Here is a 19474-nt window from a genome sequence, read left to right on the forward strand (position 1 = left end):
GAGATCCCATGGCCTGCAGCACGCCAGGCTTATTTAAGCAATGAAAGAATCAAGCAGGAAACTAGGAATAGTACACACACGAATGAATGAACTTTCCCGGACAGGCTGCAGTTCCTCCCCAGGACAGGAGGCGACGCTAGTGTGACGCCAACTCAGCCGCCTACAACACTTGGTCCCTCTGGCTGACCGTCCAACGCCAGTGCCCGAGACCCATGAGGAACCTAGCCAATAGAAAACCGTCTTAGTTACAGGGTCAGGCGGAAAAGTCCAATGAGCTTAGCGGGTCTAGCCAAGGGGCGGTGCCAAGAAGAGGGGCGGAGGGAAGCGGTTAGAGGTGGGAGTTGGCGCTGCGGGCCGGGCAGGGACCGCGGAGCTGAGATGCGGACGGGGCCGCGCCGGTGACCGGAGCTGCCACCCGACATGAACTCGCTGGAGCAGGCGGAAGGTAGGGTGCGCCTCCTGGGCCCTTCGCTAACTCCTCCCGGAAGCTCGCGGGGCTCTGGAGGCGCCGGAATCGTGGAAACCTGGTCGGGAGAGAGGAGGCCGCGAGGGATGGACTGACGGGGCCCGGAGCTGGGGGCGCGGGGGCCGGCCCAGGGGCCAAGGGGCGGCCGGACACGGCCTGGCGCTGCTTCCGGCGCGCGTGGCCTCCGCCGCCGCTGGAGAGGCGCTGCGTCAGCTCCCCCCATTCCTCCTGCGTGGACGAGGGAGCTTCTCGCCCGGTTATTTCTATTTCTTACTTGTTAGCAAACCTTGCAGGGCGCTAACTTACTTTATTTTTTTCTAGTAGTCGATAAGAGTTGTATTCCTACTTTCTGCCTTGGTTTTTAGTAACTGCCGGGGTAAGGGAGTGCCTCTTGGTCTCCTTTTTAAAGTTTGAAAAGCGCAACTGAAAATGATACCTTACCTTGCTCATTCAGAGGAAGCACCTTGAACGCCCCTGTCTTGTAGAACCAGGCGTCGGCGCTCCAGAAGTGCCACTAGATCATCTGTAAGCTCTTGGGCGGCTGGAAAGGGGAGCGTCTTTCCATTACCCATCCGTTAGCTGATCAGAAGTCCAGTAAGAGCAGACTGAAAGCGTAGCTGTTAATTAAACATAAGGGTATCGAGACTTTGGTCCGAGGTAAGACATTGTCCTAATACGGAGCTCTTGATTCCAGCAGAGTTAAAACTCGACTTGATTTTGATCCTTTACTTGCAATCCCACATTTCTAGCTTTTGGCGCCGACTGAGGCTGCTGCTGATTTTCCGCATACCATTTTACGAGGAACCAGCTAGTTTTCTTATATGTGAAATTGGAACTAAAGAAACCTAGTGTTTATCAAGGGCGTAAAGCTATCATAGTAAAGAAGTGAACAGTGCAATGATACATGTGAGTTGGTGTGCAAGACCTGAAGCAGTTAGAGTATTTAAAATTCATCGTAATAGATTCAGATTACTAAGAGTAGCTAATTTCAAAATTGAAATCTTTTTACCTAGATCTCAAGGCTTTCGAGAGGAGACTTACTGAATATATTCATTGTTTGCAACCTGCCACTGGACGTTGGAGAAGTAAGTGCTTGGACATTTTTTTTTAAGGGAAAATAAGCTGACAGTTGATACTTTTATTCTGCCTAGCAGTGATTTGCTTTCATGTAAAACTTTTGATTAACAAATGCTTGCTTAAAAAAAAAAAAAAACGCCAAACAAATGCTTGCTTTATTAAACCATAAGGTTCCCTTCTGTTTTGACAGTTTTAGATCTATTTAATATTGTAAATAACGGCGTTTTAAAGAAATTTTAAGAAGAGAAACTGACAACCCTAAAAGGATAGTCGTATTTTGTGTGGTTGACTTTTTATTTTTATATTAAAATACATATATTTTGTTAGACACATATGACAAATCTGGTTACCAGAACACGTAATAAAAATTTCAGTAGTCTGTTTTGCAATTTTGCCTGTAAACTATTGAAGTAAAGTTTGTTGAAGGAAGTGATATTCAACAATACTGTAAGATATGACTTGAAAGAATTGTAGTTACTGCCCCATGGAAATATATAGGAAATAGGAAACGTAGACAAATATATAAGTGATAAGATCAGTAAGCAGAATACTTTGTTAACTTATGTTGGGAGAGTCTTAATTGCTTGGCTGTTCATTGCTGAAGTTTAATTTTTTCCAAGAAGAGTGAAAAGTGAAAATGGCTCAGTCGCGTCCCACTCTTTGCAACCCCATGGTCTCTATTATAGTCCGTGGAATTCTCCAGGCCAGAATACTGGAGTGGGTAGCCTTTCCCTTCTCCAGGGGATCTTCCCAACCCAGGGATCGCACCCAGGTCTCCCGCATTGCAGGTAGATTCTTGACCTGTTGAGCCACAAGGGAAGCCCAAGAAGGACATACTTTATTTTGAAGTACTATTCAGTTGGTGGGACCGAACTGAAGAGCACTATTGAAGTCAGGGGTCTTTTCCTGTGTCAAGGTTTCTTGTGTAATTTTTATTAAATCTATTTGCAAAGTGCTATAGGAATTCTGATTGGTCAGAATTCACAAGTAGTAATGATTTTTCTCAAGCTCTCCAGTTTACCTAGGAATTATCCTGAAAACCTTGTTTCACTGTTACTTGGGAATTTTTTTAAATGTATAGGATTATAAAATGTAATATAATGAACACACTTTTTCTCTGGTTCACAGTCTCAGTGCTTCCATATAAATGACATCAGCTTGTTTAGTATACCCCTGTGCATGAGGTCCTGTCTGGTGGGTTTGATAATGATTTTGCTTCATTTAAAAAAAAAAGAAAAATCTGTATACTTTAGTATATTTCTTATTGGAAATATAGAAATGTAAGAAACTGAGTTTAATCTGTTCTGAGCTGAGAGCATAAATTTGAAAATTTGAGTATTATTAAATAACTAAAATGAGATTGTTTTTCTATGATTTGCCTCTTCTAAACGTGCATCACCAGAAGTTCTAGATAATTAAGGTTTTGCAATATTTCTGTTGCTCTTTGAAGCTTGATTTGTAAATTTTAGAAATGTTTGCATCCCAATTGAAAGAAACTGTCTTGGTCCCCAGAACATTAACTAGGTCTTGGTGCCCCTGTGTTATTTTAATAGTATAATAGTATTTTAGTAATACTGTTTATTCTCAAGTTTTACTTATGCTCTCTCTAGAATTTCTAAAATAATTCTACCTTAGTGGGGAGAAAGAATCTAACTTGTACTGTCAGTAATTTCTACCCCAACTTTCCTTAAGTCCTTTGAAGAAAATGTGATACTGATTGGTGTGCTCCACACTCCTAACACTGACCTTTGTTTAATTCAACAACAGGCGGTTGTCTGCAAGGCAAAATTCTTTAGTCCGAGTTCTCAGTGCATTCATAAAAGAGTCTTTGTTTGGTTTGTTTACATTAAAAAATGAGGTTTTGGTGGGGAGTGTTTTTTGTTTCGAATTTACAAAATCTGCAGAAAGCATAAAACACATAACAGAAATTTACATTAAAGTTTTACCACCTTGGTTCTTCCTGCTTTTAATTTCATAAATCTATAGAAATACTGACTAAAGAATTCAGGGGGACTGTATCTGCCTCAGTTACTAAGGTTCACATTGTTTTAGAGAATTCCCCAAGGCCTTGTGGCAAGTTTCCCTAATTCCTGAGTGGAGTACATTTTCCATTTAATGAAGTGCTGCATTCTCTGGCTGTTGTTTATTAAGAACTGGTAGTAGTATCATATTAATGGCTTGTTTCCTTACTAATTTCGTATTTATCTTTCATCAGTGCTTCTTATAGTGGTATCTGTCTGTACAGCTACTGGTGCCTGGAACTGGTTAATAGATCCTGAGACACAAAAGGTAGAAGTTTTGATTTAAAATCTTTCATAGATTGAGTGAGACAATGGCTATAGCAGTGCTTTGTTTTTTGTAAAGTATTAATCAGATGCTACCTGTTAGTACTAGTAGTGATATTAATCATGTTAAAAATATGCCTTATATTAATTTGCTTGAAAAAAACTTTGGCTGGCTATTGCGGGTCAAGTATCTTTGCAGAGAAAAAGATTTAAGAAATACTACTTATATTACTTTTCATTTCTGAACTTGTATGCAGTTGTTATGTATCTGACTATTACATATTTCAGTGTAAACACTGTATTTTGTTTTGTTCATTCACTGTCATCAGTACCAACTTTTAAAAACTACACAGCAACATTTTCTTCCTTGAGTTACTTTTGTTAATGCCTTTCCTCACCCCTTAAAGCATTTGAGACAACTGCAGTAAGCATTATGATTAAAGAGTAGATATAAGTGTAATAAGCAGCCAAGACTAGAAAAAAACCGAGCAGGAGGTCAGAACCAGGACGGAAACCAGATCACTGATACCATAGACCATCTGGGCCAGCATAATTGCCAGGGTCTCTGAAGTCACTGCCAGTTCCATAGTTTTCATCATGAAGAGGACATGTGTAAATTCCCTAAGCTATCAAAGCCTTACTTTTTCAACTTCATTTTATCTTTAAAAAAAAATTTTTTTGCCTGAAGTTTAATATAGAGACACTGAGAGATGTCCCATTGGACACTAAGAATATTGCTGTGCCAAATGCAATAACAGATTTCATAATGTTATTTCTTGAAGCATCCTTCGATGAAACACAATAGCATGTTTCTGAAATTTCTACCTCTTTCTACCAACTTGTGCCTTAATTTAAAACTTGAGCTTTTCTGTTAGAGGAGGTAATCACCTTCAGTTTCTCAGTGAAGTTTCTTCTCTCCAGTTCAGCTTTCTTTAGGTATTAATGATACTGTAATTTTCACAAAATTAACCTTATTTCGCCTTTTAAACTATAACTAGATAAACTACTTTCAGTAGCTTTATTTACAACCTTTAGGTTATATAGAAGAAAAACTTAATAACAAGACTTTTGTCTGAATGGCAGTTCAGACAACCAGGGGGTTATTTACCATGTAATCTCTCTGACTTTATCCACTGAGGTGGAAATACAAAAGAATAGGAGCAGGGGAGGTTGGTGACGGGATTTCGTGTTAATAGAGGGGGTTTTTGTAATGGATAAGAAACCCGCCTGTGTGTCCCTTTATAGTTGGTGCTCATCCTTAGGGGAGGAGTGAAGGAGGCTGGCAAGAAAAAGGTCTGTCTTGGGAAACGAATCTGACTTCTAATTGGGAAAAATACAGGCTGGCTTCAACTAGTTGACATCTTAATAAAACATAGAATTAAATGTAATAGAAATAGGTTCAAATTCTGTAGTTAATGTGATTCTTTAAATTAGGTGAGAATGTAACTGTTAGCCTAAACGTCAGCTCTGTGTTTCAATATTTAATAACTTCCAACCTGACAAGAGTTAATAAACAGCGACTGTGTCTATAAGAAGAGCTGCAAGCTTGAAAGCCAGTGGCTCGCTGGAGGAACACAAGGGGAGAAGGCATGGGGCAAACGGGAAAGTACACTAATGCCTAAACTAGAGGAGGAAATTGTTACTTGGATGCAGTTGATTATTGCCGTGGAGGAAAGAAGGTGGGTACTGACCTAATTAAAATTAAAGCACTGTGTATGCTAGTATTGTGCAGGGCTCACAAAACACAGCTGGCCTGTGGGGATTGAACTGTCCTCAAGGGTTTAAGAAGACATTACTCTGGAATATTAATCTTTCTTCAAGATCTCATCCTTCTGGGAGCTTTCTCCTTCCTGATGTTTTCAACCTGTCATCTCTTCATTGACAAATTTATTTAAGCAGTACCGTGCTAGGTCACTGTTCTCCCCTGAGTTTATTCTCTGTCTTGAAACATGCACACATACCTTAGTATCAGAGTGGAGCCCAGACGCCCTGAGTTTGATTCTGTTGCTCCCGTTTAGTTTCTAGTCCACCTGATTTCTTTTTCTAGACTCTGAATACTTGTCTTTTCCATCTGCATTCTGATTCCCAGTAGTCTGGCTTCAGTGCCTACACTTGTTCTGATTCTGGATCCTGTTCCCTTGTCCTTTTACATAGTCTCAGAATTGTGGATGGTTCTGTTTTTTTCTACAATCTGATTATGCTCATATCTGAAATTAGCCCTTTGCTTCTCTTGAACTCTAGTTTTTTATGGATAGCTACTAATTATTCTCTCCTACTGAAATGTCCTGTGGCCATCTAAATCTAGTAGCTTCAAAACCAAACTCATGTTTTGTCTCTTTCAGAAAGAAAGGGTGATGCTGGAACTGAGTCTTGTAGGCTGTGTAGGAGCTAGCCAGGTGAAGAGAGAAAAGGAAAACAAGAGTGGTTAGACTGAGACCAGGTTGTGTGCCGTTTGCTCACTTCTGCATTTTAACAGGGAGGGTAACTAGATCGTGTCTGACTTGTGTCCTCGTTGAGATTAGGGGCTTCGGCTCCGTTCATGCAGCAATGTTTATTGAGCACCTGTATTTGCCTGGGTGGTTGCTCAGTCGTGTGCACCCCTTTGCGACCCTTTGGACTGTAGCCCACCAGGCTCCTCTGTCCATGGGATTTCCCAGGCAAGATTACTGGGGTGAGTTGCCATTTTCCTCCTCCAGGGGATCTCCCCAGCCCAGCGATTGAACCCCTGTCTCCTGTGTATCCTGCATTGCAGGCGGATTCTTTTCCCACTGAGCTACTGGGAAAGCCCCTGAGCACCAGTGTTTGCCAAGTCCTATTTCAGGTGTTGGGAAAATAGCGATGCCATGCCCAGGACAGTGTCCCTCCTCTTGCAGAACTTTTTTCTTTTTTTTTTTTGGCCATGGCACATGGCATGTGGACTCTTTCCCAACCAGAGATCAAAGCCCCCTTCTCTGGGAGCATGGAGTTTTAACCACTGCACCGCCAGGGAAGTCCATGGAACTCGTAGTCTTATGCTTTTTAAATTACTTCTCACTAGGAAGGGTTCAGTAAATATTGTCAGTAGGGTATTTTTTTAAATTATAGAATTGAATTTGTAATGGTTCAAGCATTTGGAATGAATGGAGGGAATATTACTATATTGTTTTGCTGCATTGAAGATTTAAAACATACATTAATTTGTGTAGCATAGCAACATGAAGAACTGGGATTTGGAAAAGTCTTCAAATTCCCTTTTTTTTTGCCCTTCCTCGCAGCTTATGAGATCCCAGTTCCCTCTTGCTTCTTGTTCAGTGGCTAAGTCGTCTCTGACTGGTTGCGATCCCATGGACTGCAGCACGCCAGGCTTCGCTGTCCTTCACTGTCTTCCAGAGTTTGCATAGACTCATGTCCATTGAGTTGGTGATGCCATCCAACCATCTTATCCTCTGTTACCCCTTCTCCTCCTGCCCTCCAGTCTTTCCGAACATCTGGGTCTTTTCCATTGAGTTGGCTCTTTGCATCAAGTGGTCAAAGTATTGGAGCTTCAGCTCCAGCATCAGTCCTTCCAGTGAATATTCAGGGTTGATTTCCTTTAAGATTGACTGGATTGACCTCCTTCTTGTCCAGCTGGACCCTCTTGTCCAGCTGACCCTCTGACCAGAAGGTCAGAAGCTGACCTTCTCCAGCACCACAATTCAAAAACATCGATTCTTCTTTATGGTCCAACTCTCACATCCAAACATGATTACGGGAAAAACCACAGCTTTGACTATATGGACCTTTGTCAACAAAGTGATATCTCTGCCTTTGAATACAGTCTAGGTTTGTCATAGCTTTTCTTCCAAGGGGCAGTTCCCTGACTAGGGATCAAACCCAAGCCATGGCAGTGAAAGCCCAAAAGCCACCAGGGAACTCACCAAATTCTCATACTTAAGAGAATTAAATGTTACATGTACTCATGCTCAAGTAAAGAAGTAGGAATCAATACTGTTCTAAAATTTTTAACATTTTTATATTTCAAACTCTTCTTTTGACAGGTGTCCTTCTTCACATCATTATGGAACCATCCATTTTTCACCATTAGCTGTATCACTCTAATAGGCTTATTCTTCGCTGGAATTCACAAAAGAGTAGTTGCACCGTCAATGTATCCTTTATCATGAATTGAATTTTATTCTCTGAACTAAACTAAAGCACCTCTCTAGGTGTTGTTAAAAGCTTACTTTTGAAATACAAATTTTCTTTGACCGTTTTTATTCAGTATAGCTGCTCGATGTCGAACTGTGTTAGCAGAATACAATATGTCTTGTGATGATGTAAGTATTTTCATTAGAAAACTGTAGACAATGTGTGAAAGGACTGAAGTTCTTTGGTTTAAGTAAAACAAGCATTAAAAATAATTTGTCTCAATGGAATTAATAGGGAGAATATTCAATGTAGCATTGATTCAAAGACACTTTTTTTAAAAACACTGTAACATCCCTGAAAATTGAGATACATCTAGTAATCAGTGGTGTCTCATAGTTAAATTGGTAGAGAGTGTAATCTATCTTAATGACATAAAGTCATGATGCGTCTTCTAACTGAAGCTTTCTTAGATTCAGTGAAATACAGTGGTCGTTATTAGCCAAAAATGACTCGGTGGGAGTTGATTTTATAAACTACTGTTATTTATCTCATGCTGTTGTGTTTATAGGGTTTTAAATAGAGTAATAGATTAATTGATAGACTATAGACATATGAACCTGCCGTGTTTTTTAAAAAGTTAATCACGTATCAATATGATGAGACTATCTCACAATTTTGATTTTATTTATAAAAAGCATTTTTACCTTCAACTTAAAAAACTGCTTAGTAATACCTGCCCAGTATAGAAAATTAGAATAAAAGGCCAAAAAAATTTTAGGGCAGGAGAACCACTGGATCAGTGAAAGAGAATGATAGAGGATAGTATCCAGGATATTTGAAAACCTATTAAAAATCAATAATAAAAAGACAAAAGTACATTTTTAAAATGGGAAAAGGTTAAGTCATATCACACAAGTGGAAATACAAATGGATAAAGGTGAAGACTGGACAGCCTCGTTTATCATGGAGGAAGTGCAAAGTTAAACAGTTCCTTTATAAATATTACCTGTCAGATTAGTAAAAATTAAATACTGTATAACTCTAGTATTGTGAAATGATGCAGCCACACACTGCTTGTTGGGACTATACACTGATGCAGTGGGTTGCCATTTCTTTCTCCAGGGAATCTTGACCCAGCTATTGAACCCAAAACCCAGGTCTCCTGCATTTTAGGTAGATAACTTTACCATCTGAGCCACCAGGGAAGCCCTTTTTGAAGGATAGTTTTCATCATTTTTATAAAATGTAGTATGTGCTTGCCTCATGACCTAACAATTCTACTTTTCTTCTACCCTGGTTGAGGGTACCGTCCCACAGGTACACAGGGTTGTTCATTATAACATCCTTAGTAGTGGGGGAAAAAAAGTGGATATAATTTTGGTGTCTCAACAAGGGAGTGGTGAGATAGGCTGTGGTAAAGCCATATCATAGGAAATGAGAAGTAAGTCTGTAAATGCGGACTTGAAAGTATCCAAGACATAATGTTAGGAGCAAAAAGTAAATTAACAAACAATATGCTCAGTTTGGTGCTTTCTTTTAAGTTTTAATTAGGGAAATTCCCAAACACAAGGCAGAGAGAAGAGCTAAGTGAGCTTGAGTTATCCTCACCCAGTGTCCACAGTAAATCAGCTCTTGGCCGTTCTCTGTCAAGTGTGCCCCTGCCCACCTTCCCTGTCATCAGGTTATTTAGGGATGAAACACTTGATTAGCATGTTAGAGGCACCAAATTTTTATTCATATGTGTGAATATAAATCCATAAAAAAAACTATGTAAGAATTCATGCTAAAACTGTTTTCTTTTGTAAGAGGACTGGAATCTGAGGTAAATGGATGACTTTGGCTTGTCTTGTTTGAACTTTTTATTAAATCCATGGTATTTTCATACAGAGGAATACTGCACATCTTATAATAGCAGGTTAAAAAGGTACAAAACTGCTGAAACACAGTAACATCGGTGAGTTTCAAAAACACAGTGAGCGAAAGAAGTAGAGGCAGAGAACACTCACTGTGTGTTTCTGTTTATCTCAAGGTCAGAGACATGGCAGGTTAATCTATGGTGAGCGGTTACGTCGGGAGCTCAGGTTCCGTTGGCCTTGGAAATAGGCGTGGAGGAACTTTCTAAGTGGTGGTGGTGTTCTGTAGCTTGCCTTGAGAGGTGGCAACTTGGGTCTATACATTTGTCAAAACTTAATAATTTTATATGAATTACACCCCAGTAAAACAGTAGAAAAATTAGTATCAAAGTTCTACCAAGATACAAAAGTATTACCAAAAATTAAGTGAAAGTAAGACTTGAGAGGGAGCCAGAATCCTGACAACACTTTTGACCTGAGGATAATAAAATGTGTTTGTGAAAACCACCTAGAACCTTGCAACCAAAGATAATCACCATGTTTTATGTTTTATTGGGTATCTCATGTACTTAGAAAAGAAAGATGTTATAATCAAGTTTATGAGTAAAGAACCTCTAAAACAGTGTTATAGGTTTTTCAGTTCTGCTTCTTTGACCCAATGTTAGTATTTCAGTACAAGGTCTTGGACCTGTTTTTCTTTTTTATTTGCATGATCTCAGTTAATGTCTTCCATTTTGTTTAATTACATAGTGCTCCACTTTAGGGATGCATCTTAATTTCATCCACACTTTACATATTGTATATGTTTTGCGTATTTCATTAGAACTTAAGCTCCGTGAGGACAGGAAACTGTCTCGTTCCTTACGGGGTCTCTAATGTCTCTTGAGGCTTGGCACATGATAAGCACTCGGTAAATCCTGTATGAAAGAATAGGGCTAGGACTTAAATGTGCATCCTTACACTTGCATATCTCTTCAGATAAGTTACTAGAAATGAAATTCTTTGGGTTATATGGTATGTACTTTTTTTTTTTTTTTTTGGATAAATATGACACTTGGCCCTACAGAAGTGTTATATCCATGTGCATTGAATACCAACATGAGTGTCTTATCATTCCAACCTTAGGTTTGCATTTTAACTTGAGGAAATGAAAGTTTTGATGTTAGAAAACGGGAAAAGTTTTTGTTCAGATACACAGTTTTATTTATGTTTTATAGACTCCACTTGGTAAGGAGCATAAATCAGCCTACACAAGTCGGGATTTTATTTTATTCAGTGGGTTGTTTGACTTTCAGGAAGATTGTATGTGTGTGTTTTAAAGTACTAAAGATTTTAGAAGAAAATTCTATACAACACTTTGAAAGTATAACTATTAATGGCTTAATCTTGACTAAATATAGAGGAGTGTTCTGGTGCCTTATAAGCTTTCTAGGAAAGTGGTGGTATTTTTAATAGAACTGTGTATATATATTTTTTAACCTTTTTTTCTTTTCATTTTTACAGACAGGAAAACTAATTTTGAAACCTAGGCCTCATGTTCAATGACAATCTACACTCATTGTTTTGGGACTTAAAACAACCTTTCTTCAAAAAGTGATACAGCAAAAAGCCATAAAGGATTCCTTTTACAGTTGGATATGTGACTGTCATAGCAACAACGGACAAGAAACGTGCAATATTTCCCCAGATTGTCTCCGTGATGATGACTCTCATTACCAGTGCTTTGGTACCTTTGGTTATCTGTGTTTCAGTATTAGTGTCACTTTAGTACTTCAGATCCTGCAAAGATCTTTGCAGAAGAAGTATGTATGTAATATGTTACTAAGTTAAACTTAGAAACAGAACCTCATCCAGTTTTTATAATGTATTTTTGCAAACTACTGTAAATAGCCAATCAATGCCAATGTTAAAGAGGAAATGTTATGTGGACATCGTTCTCCTGCACCAGTATTTCGGGAACATCCGCTTGCCATCTCCACAGCTCTTTAAAACCGGCTATTACTTACAGCTGTGCCTTTCACTGTATACTCCTCTTTTAATCATAATGCAGGAAAAACATCGGATTGAGCTTAGACTAAGGAAAATTCGTCTCCATTATGTTGTGAGAAATTGTAGATGTTTTGAGAAACAGTTTTTGTTAAACCAGATAGTGAATTTCAGCCACTGTAGTGCTATTTTCCAGGTTCATTGTTTTCATTTAATGCTAAATATACTTTATATTTTTTTAAATGATTTTAAGAACACTCCAAAGGCTTCTGAGTAGACAAATTTAGTTATAAATTACGTATTGTCTGGGAATTTGACAGTCATTGTTTTAGATAATTGGATTTTATGCTGTGGTAGACATGCTGTTACACTAGTGTTGTGCAGGTGTGATTGGTCATCCACTCCATCTCGGGATCACTTGGGAGCAGTGCCACAAACTAGAGTCTAAAATTCTCACTGTTTAGAGAGTGTTAATGACATACTATGTATGCATATTAGCCACATGTACTATAATAACCCTTAAGATTAAACTATTGGGATTGCTGTAAATATTTTAAAGAACTGGAGGTGCCTTTTACCTGTTTATTAGAAGATTTTGAAAAGGTTTAAATTATTTCATGAGCAATCTTTTTAATTTCATTTAATGTAAAGCTGAAAATTCAAAGACAGGACAAAAAATTTTTAACAAGGCTGCCATTTATCTTAAATGTGTTCATCTTGGCTTTCACATGTATAAAATTTTATTCTTTGAACTGCAGCAATAAACCCTCTGCTCCTACTAAGTCTTAAGAGGGTATTCTATATATTCTTCATTGTTTTATTTCCTGTAAATTTTGTAGGTAAATATGTGCATAAAAATAAATACTTTATATATACATAGTGATTGGGCTTTTCCTTGGTTTAAGTCTGTAGCTGAAAAAAATTTTAAACATACTGTGTGTCAGATACTGGTTAGTTCCAAATGAGATATTTTACTCTAACTGTAGGTCCAGTAGAGCAAATTTCAAGGGACAGTTGAAGGTACACAGTTTATCAGGCTGTCAGTACTTTTAATGTGTCTTATTCTGTGTGCTCAGTTACTCAGTTGCGTTTGCCATGGACTGTGGTCCACCAGGTTCTTCTGTCCTTGGAATTTTCCAGGGAAGAATGCTGGAATGGGTTGCTGTTTCCTACTCCAGAGGATTTTCCTGACCCAGGAAGTGAATGGGGGTCTCTTGCGTCTCATGCATTGGCAGGTGAATTCTTTCTAGTTTCCTCCAATAGTATAAAGCTAAAAAGGGATTTTATATGTCCTAAATCCTTTATGGAATCATAAGCTACTTCGTGTATTTAACAAAAGCCTTGACTCTTCTCCCCTAGAAAACTACGTCTGTTAATGCATATACTTCACATGTACATGGAAAGGATTCCAAGGATTTCCTGATGCCAGGCTGCTTGGAATCCATTGGCTCCAAGAAAGAAATTTTGTTACAGTTCCAAAGACTTTGCATACCTTAACTTCTGGCAGAGCAGTTTATTTTCCAGAAAAGTCTCTACTCTGATTGAAATGGCCCAAGGATCCTTGCCAAGCTAGCTTCTTAACCACCAGCACCCTCACCCTCTTGTATGCCCTTCTACACTGTTAGGAAATTACTGTTGAGACTAGTCCTCTAACTTTACAGGTGGGAAAGACAGTCTTAGATTTTCCAAGTGACTTTATATCCACATGACTTACTGAAGACAACCAACACTAAGTCTCTTGACTCAGATTGAAGTGGTGTGTGTGTGTGTGTGTGTGTGTCACTTAAGTCATGAGCCATTACAATGGTATGGTTAAGAATGTACACTCATGCCAAACTGTCTGGATTCTGACCTCAGATCTACTACTTGCTACTTTTGTAACCTTGGGCAAATTATGTAATGTTAGTTTTCTCATTTATAAAAGTGGCATGATGCCAGTCTTCTAGATAGGGAAAGACAAAATGTATAAGATAAAGGTGTATTGCCAATCATCCAGGCTTATATCCAGTATTACTAATTCATGGAGAGCACTTAACCAGCGCTTGGCTACAGAGTCAATGCTCAGGAAATCTAGTTGTTAAACCAAACACTAAAGAGAGAAAACCTTGTTGTTACAGCTACTTTTCCTAGTATTAATATCTCAGTTGAGATAGCCATGAGGGGAGATTTTAAGTTAGAAGGCTGAATGCTAAGATTTGTAATGTAAAAAGCCATAGTGAAACGAACATAGCTTCATTATAACTTCATTAAGTCAAAAGAAACATCATTTATCCTTGATTGCTGTATTCTAATTTTCCTACAGTTATCTGTCAATATCAGACATTTGCCCATGCCCTACCCTAAAAATTCATGTTTTTAAATCTAACAAATTGTTATGAAAAATTTTAAAGCAAATGTAAAAGAGAAAGTGGTATAATGGACACCCATGGGCCTGTTGCCCAACTTTAACAGTTACTAACCTGCTCCTGCTGCTGCTGCTGCTAAGTCGCTTCAGTCATGTCCAACTCTGTGCGACCCCATCCCTGGGATTCTCCAGGCAAGAACACTGGAGTGGGTTGCCATTTCCTTCCCCAATGCATGAAAGTGAAAGTGAAGTCGCTCAGTCTTGTCCAACTCTTAGCAACCCCATGGACTGCAGCCTACCAGGCTCCTCTGTTCATGGGATTTTCCAGGCAAGAGTGCTGGAGTGGGGTGGTTACCAACATAAACGTAACCAATTTTGTCTTGTGTTCTACTTCCTCACCCCCACAGAGGATTATTTTGAAGTAAAGCCTAGATAATTTTTCATTAAAATTATAAATATTCCAGTAAATGTCTCTAAAGATAAGGACTGTTTCAACATAGTCAATAATACTGTATCACATGTAAAGCAATAATTTTGTACCATCAAAGGTACAAAGGGGCTGTCGCCCGCTTCTGCCTTCAATCTTTCCCAGCATCAGGGTTTTCCAGTGAGTCGGCTCGTGGCATCAGGTAACCAAAGTACTGGAGCTTCAGCATCAGTCCCTCCAGTGAATATTCAGGGTTGATTTCCTTTAGGATTGACTGATTTGATCTTGCTCTCCAAGGGACTCTCAGAAGAATCTTCTCCAGCACCACAGTTTGAAAGAATCCCGGTGCTCAGCCGTCTTTATGGTCTGACTCACATCCACACGTGACTACTAGAAAAATCATAGCTTTGACTATACAGACCTTTGTTGGCAAAGTGATGTCTCTGCTTTTTAATACACTGTCCAGGCTTGTCATAGCTTTTCTTCCAAGAAGCAAGCATCTTTTAATTTGGTGGCTGCAGTCACCCTCTGCAGTGATTTTGGAGCCCAAGAAAGTAAAATCTGTCACTGTTTCCCACTTTTTCACCATCTGTTTGCCTTAAAGTGGTAGGACTGGATGCCATGATCTTAGTTTTTTGAATGTGGAGTTTTCAGCCAGCTTTTTCACTCTCTTACTCTCATCAAGAGGCTCTTTAGTTCCTCTTTGCTTTCTGTCATTCGAGTGTTATCGTCTGCATGTCTGAGGTTGTTATTTCTCCCTGTAATCTTTTTTTTTCCCTCCCTGCAATCTTGATTCCAGCTTGTGATTCATCCAGCCCAGCATTTCACATGATGTACTCTGCATAGAAGTTAAACAAACAGGGTAACTATATAATCTTGATGCCCTCCTTCCCCAATTTTGAACCAGTCCATTGTTTCATGTCTGGTGCTAACTTGTTTCTTGACCTATATACAGGTTTCTCAGGAGGCAAGTAATATGGTCTGATATTCCCATCTTTTTAAGAATTTTCCATAGTTTATTGTAATCCACACAGTGAAAGGCTTTCGCATAGTCAATGTAGCAGAAGTAGATGTTTTTCTGGAATTCTCTTGCTTTTTCTGTGATCCAGTGGATGTTGGCAATTTTACCTCTGGTTCCTCTGCCTTTTCTAAATCCCACTTGTAAGATTCAGGTTCTGTTGAAGAAATTTTTAAAAAGAATCAGATAAATTTGAATAGCCACAGTTTGGGGGGAAAAAACCAACAACCTAGGGTCTGGGACTGGGTTTCTGAAATCCCTATTTCTGAATTATGTCTGATTACATTTGTCAACTCATACATGTAAAATATTTTTTCAATAAATTATGTAGGGTGACTCCAGTCAAGAGCTTCCAGAGTAAACAGCGTTACCACAGTGAACACCACTGCTATCTCTTCCATGTATCAACAACTTCAAAGGAAATGGGGAACCCACACGCAGTCCACCTTGAATGTCCAGTATGACTGCAGCATAGATAGTTCCCAGTCCAGATAAGGGCAGGAAGAAAGGAGAAGGATCACAGGGAGAAACTGGAATGGATATGTTCTAACAGGAGAAATACAGTTGGCAAAGTAATGAAAATAAGGCAATTATTAAGTCCAAGGAAAATGAAGGATTGTATAAGAAAGAGAGTGGTTTTAGTGGACATCTTAGACATTTTAACTTTCCTGATGGCTTAGACATTTTAACTTACCTGCAGGTAAAGAGTTTGCCTGCAATGCAGGAAATCTGGGTTCAGTTCCTGGGTTGGAAAGATCCCGTGGAGAAGGAAATGGCAACCCGCTCCAGTATTCTTGCCTGGAGAATCCCATGGACAGAGGGGCCTGGAGGGCTACAGTCCACGGGGTCACAAAGAGTTGGACATGACTGAGTGAATAATACTTAATACTTAGACATTTAGCAGTGAGTAATATTTGCCTTGTCCAAGTAATTTGAATAGCGACAGTTGATTTAACCAAGAATTGTGGTATGGTTTTGTTGGATGAAATAGAAATGGAGGAGAAGGTACAAGAGAGTAAAGTCTTTATATCTTACAGGGCAAGAAGGCAAGAAAGGAAGAGTAATAATAGCTTAATCTTGGGAATATGGAGATAATAACAGGAGAACCAGAGTTGAGAATGTCTGCTTCCTAGTAGACTTTGGCTTGGGGTTGGGGAAAAGAAAAGCAAGGGACTGCTGTTCTTCCTTTTATAACTTTTCAGGTTGTGTATTTATGTAAGAGACTTCTTTTCAGTGAGGTAGCAAAATAATATAAGTTTGCTGTGGGGAGTAGTTCATTTTATGAAACATACAGAGAGTGTTTTGCCAGTTTGGGAGCCTTGCTCTGCTCTTAGACTTAGTCATTTTCTATGTTCCTCCTTTTACCTGGTGTTACCCAATAAAACTTTGGGTTGTTTTTTTTTTTTTTTCCAATTTGCTAGCTCTTCAGTAAATACCAAAAAATTCATTAGGAGACAACGTATTGGAGTTATTACAAGCCAATTCAAGTCTGCGTATGTAGGGTCAGTCCTATCTTTGTCGTTTACAAATCACGTGCTCTTCGGCAAGTAACTTCTCAGTGCCTCGGTTCTCTCCTCTCTGACGTGGCAATGGATGTCACATGGGGTTGTTGATGGGTTAAACAGCTTAATCCACGCAGAGCTCTCAGAGCACTGTCTGGCACATAGCGATGGCTCAGTAAATACTGTCAAGGGGACCCTCACTCTACGAATAGGGAATGGAATCCATTATAATTACCAATGGGTATGGGGGAGATGATCAAAACAGGGATAGGTTCTGCAGGCTTTAAAAAAAATCAACTTCATTGAGGTTAATTTACATAAAACAACTCTTAATTTTTATCATAAAATGCAGTTTTAACTATACAGTTTGATGAATTTTGATAAACATAGTACCCCTGTAACAATCACTACAAGGAAGATGCAGAACAATCACCCCAAAGGGTTCCCTCACACCATTTGCCAGTCAGGTCCCATCCCCAACCCCTGGCTCTGGGCAACGCTTGTCAGCTCTATCACTATAGACGAGATTTGCGGTTTCTAGAGTTTCACATAAATGAAATCATAGTATAATCATATAGTACAATTCTCTTTTGTCTGGTTTCTTCTGCCAAACATGTTTTGGAGATTTTTATCTATGTTAATACATGTATCTGTAATTCATTCCCTTCCATTGCTTCTTTGTTTCTTCATTTACCTGTTGACGGATATTCCAGTTTGGGGCTGTTATTAATAGAGTTTCTGTGAATATTCATCTACAGGTCAGTGTGGATATATTCACTTTTCCAGGAACACCTGGAGTGGGATTGCTGAATCATAGGCTGAGTATATGTTAACCTTATAAGAAACTACCAAACTGTTATCTTTCTTTTTTTCATTATTTATTTATTTTTATCCTCCTCAATTTATTATTGCAGTGGCTTCTCTTGTTGCAGAACTTGGGCTCTAGGCTCATGGGCTCAGTGGTTGTGGCACATGGGTTTTGTCGCCCCGAGGCATGTGGAATCTTCCCAGACAGGCAGTTGAACCTGTGTCCCCTGCATTGGCAGGCAGATGTTTCACCATTGAGCCACTAGGGAGGTCCCCACCAAAATGTTTTCTGAAGTAGTTGCCCCATTTTACATTCCCACCAGCAATGTTTGAGAGTTCCAGGAGCTACACAACCACTAAAAAGGCTAAAATGAGAAAGACTGACAATCCTGGTTTAGGTGATGCTGACTCTGTTGACTTTTGGGTAAATAGGATGCTCTTAAAATGAACTCCCATCACTCTCTTTGGATCAAAACCATTAAGGTTTGTTGCTTTCCAAAGGTTGATTTCAAACTGTGCTGCTGGAGGAGACTCTTGAGAATCCCTTGGACAACAAGGAGATCAAACCAGTCAGTCCCAAAGGAAATGAATCCTGAATATTCATTGGAAGTTCAGTTCAGTTCAGTCGCTCAGTCGTGTCTGACTCTGCGACCTCATGGACTGCAGCATGCCAGGCCTCCCTGTCCATCACCAACTCCCAGAGTTTACCCAAACTCGTCCATTGAGTCGGTGATGCCATTCAACCATCTCATCCTCTGTCGTCCCTTTCTCCTCCTGCCCCCAATCCCTCCCAGCATCAGGGTCTTTTCCAATGAGTCAACTCTTCGCATGAGGTGGCCAAAGTATTGGAGTTTCAGCTTTAGCATCAGTCCTTCCAATGAACACCCAGGACTGATCTCCTTTAGGATGGACTGGTTGGATCTCCTTGCAGTCTAAGGGATTCTCAAGAGTCTTCTCCAACACCACAGTTCAAAAGCATCAATTCTTTGTGCTTTCATCAAAGCACTCAGCTTTTTTTTACAGTCAACTCTCACATCCATACCCAGCTACTGGAAAAACCATAGCCTTGACTAGACGGACCTTTGTTGGCAAAGTAATGTCTCTGCTTTTTAATATGCTGTCTAGGTTGGTCATAACTTTCCTTCCAAGGAAAAAGTGTTTTTTTATTTCACGGCTGCAGTGATTTTGGAGCCCCCCAAAAATAAAATCTGCCACTGTTTCCCCATCTATTTGCCATGAAATGATGGGACTGGATGCCATGATCTTAGTTTTCTTAATGTTGGGCTTTAAGCACAAGCTGAAATCAAGATTGCCGGGAGAAATATCAGTAACCTCAGATATGCAGATGACACCACCCTTATGGCAGAAAGTGAAGAAGAACTAAAGAGCCTCTTGATGAAAGTGAAAGAGGAGAGTGAAAAAGTTGGCTTAATTCATTAGAAGGACTGGTGCTGAAGCTGAAGCTCCAGTAGTTTGGCCACCAGATGCGAAGAGCCAACTCATGGGAAAAGACCCTTTGCTGGAAAAGATTGAGTGCAGGAGGAAAAGAGGTCAACAGAGAATGAAATGGCTGGGTAGCATCATGGACTCAGTGGACACGAG

At 39.5% G+C, this 19474-nt stretch overlaps 1 protein-coding gene across 1 annotated transcript; it reads left to right on the forward strand.

The window, feature by feature from the left end:
• Positions 1-296: 296 nt before the first annotated feature.
• CNEP1R1 (CTD nuclear envelope phosphatase 1 regulatory subunit 1) lies at positions 297-12651 on the forward strand. The gene is made up of 6 exons (XM_061138459.1): positions 297-445; positions 1480-1551; positions 3759-3832; positions 7845-7954; positions 8069-8123; positions 11292-12651. Exons 1-6 carry the CDS (start codon positions 421-423, stop codon positions 11331-11333), a joined length of 378 nt encoding a protein of 125 aa, XP_060994442.1. The 5' UTR covers positions 297-420; the 3' UTR covers positions 11334-12651.
• Positions 12652-19474: the final 6823 nt, after the last annotated feature.

The sequence above is a fragment of the Dama dama genome, chromosome 4, assembly GCF_033118175.1.
Source record: "Dama dama isolate Ldn47 chromosome 4, ASM3311817v1, whole genome shotgun sequence".
Lineage (NCBI taxonomy): Eukaryota > Metazoa > Chordata > Mammalia > Artiodactyla > Cervidae > Dama > Dama dama.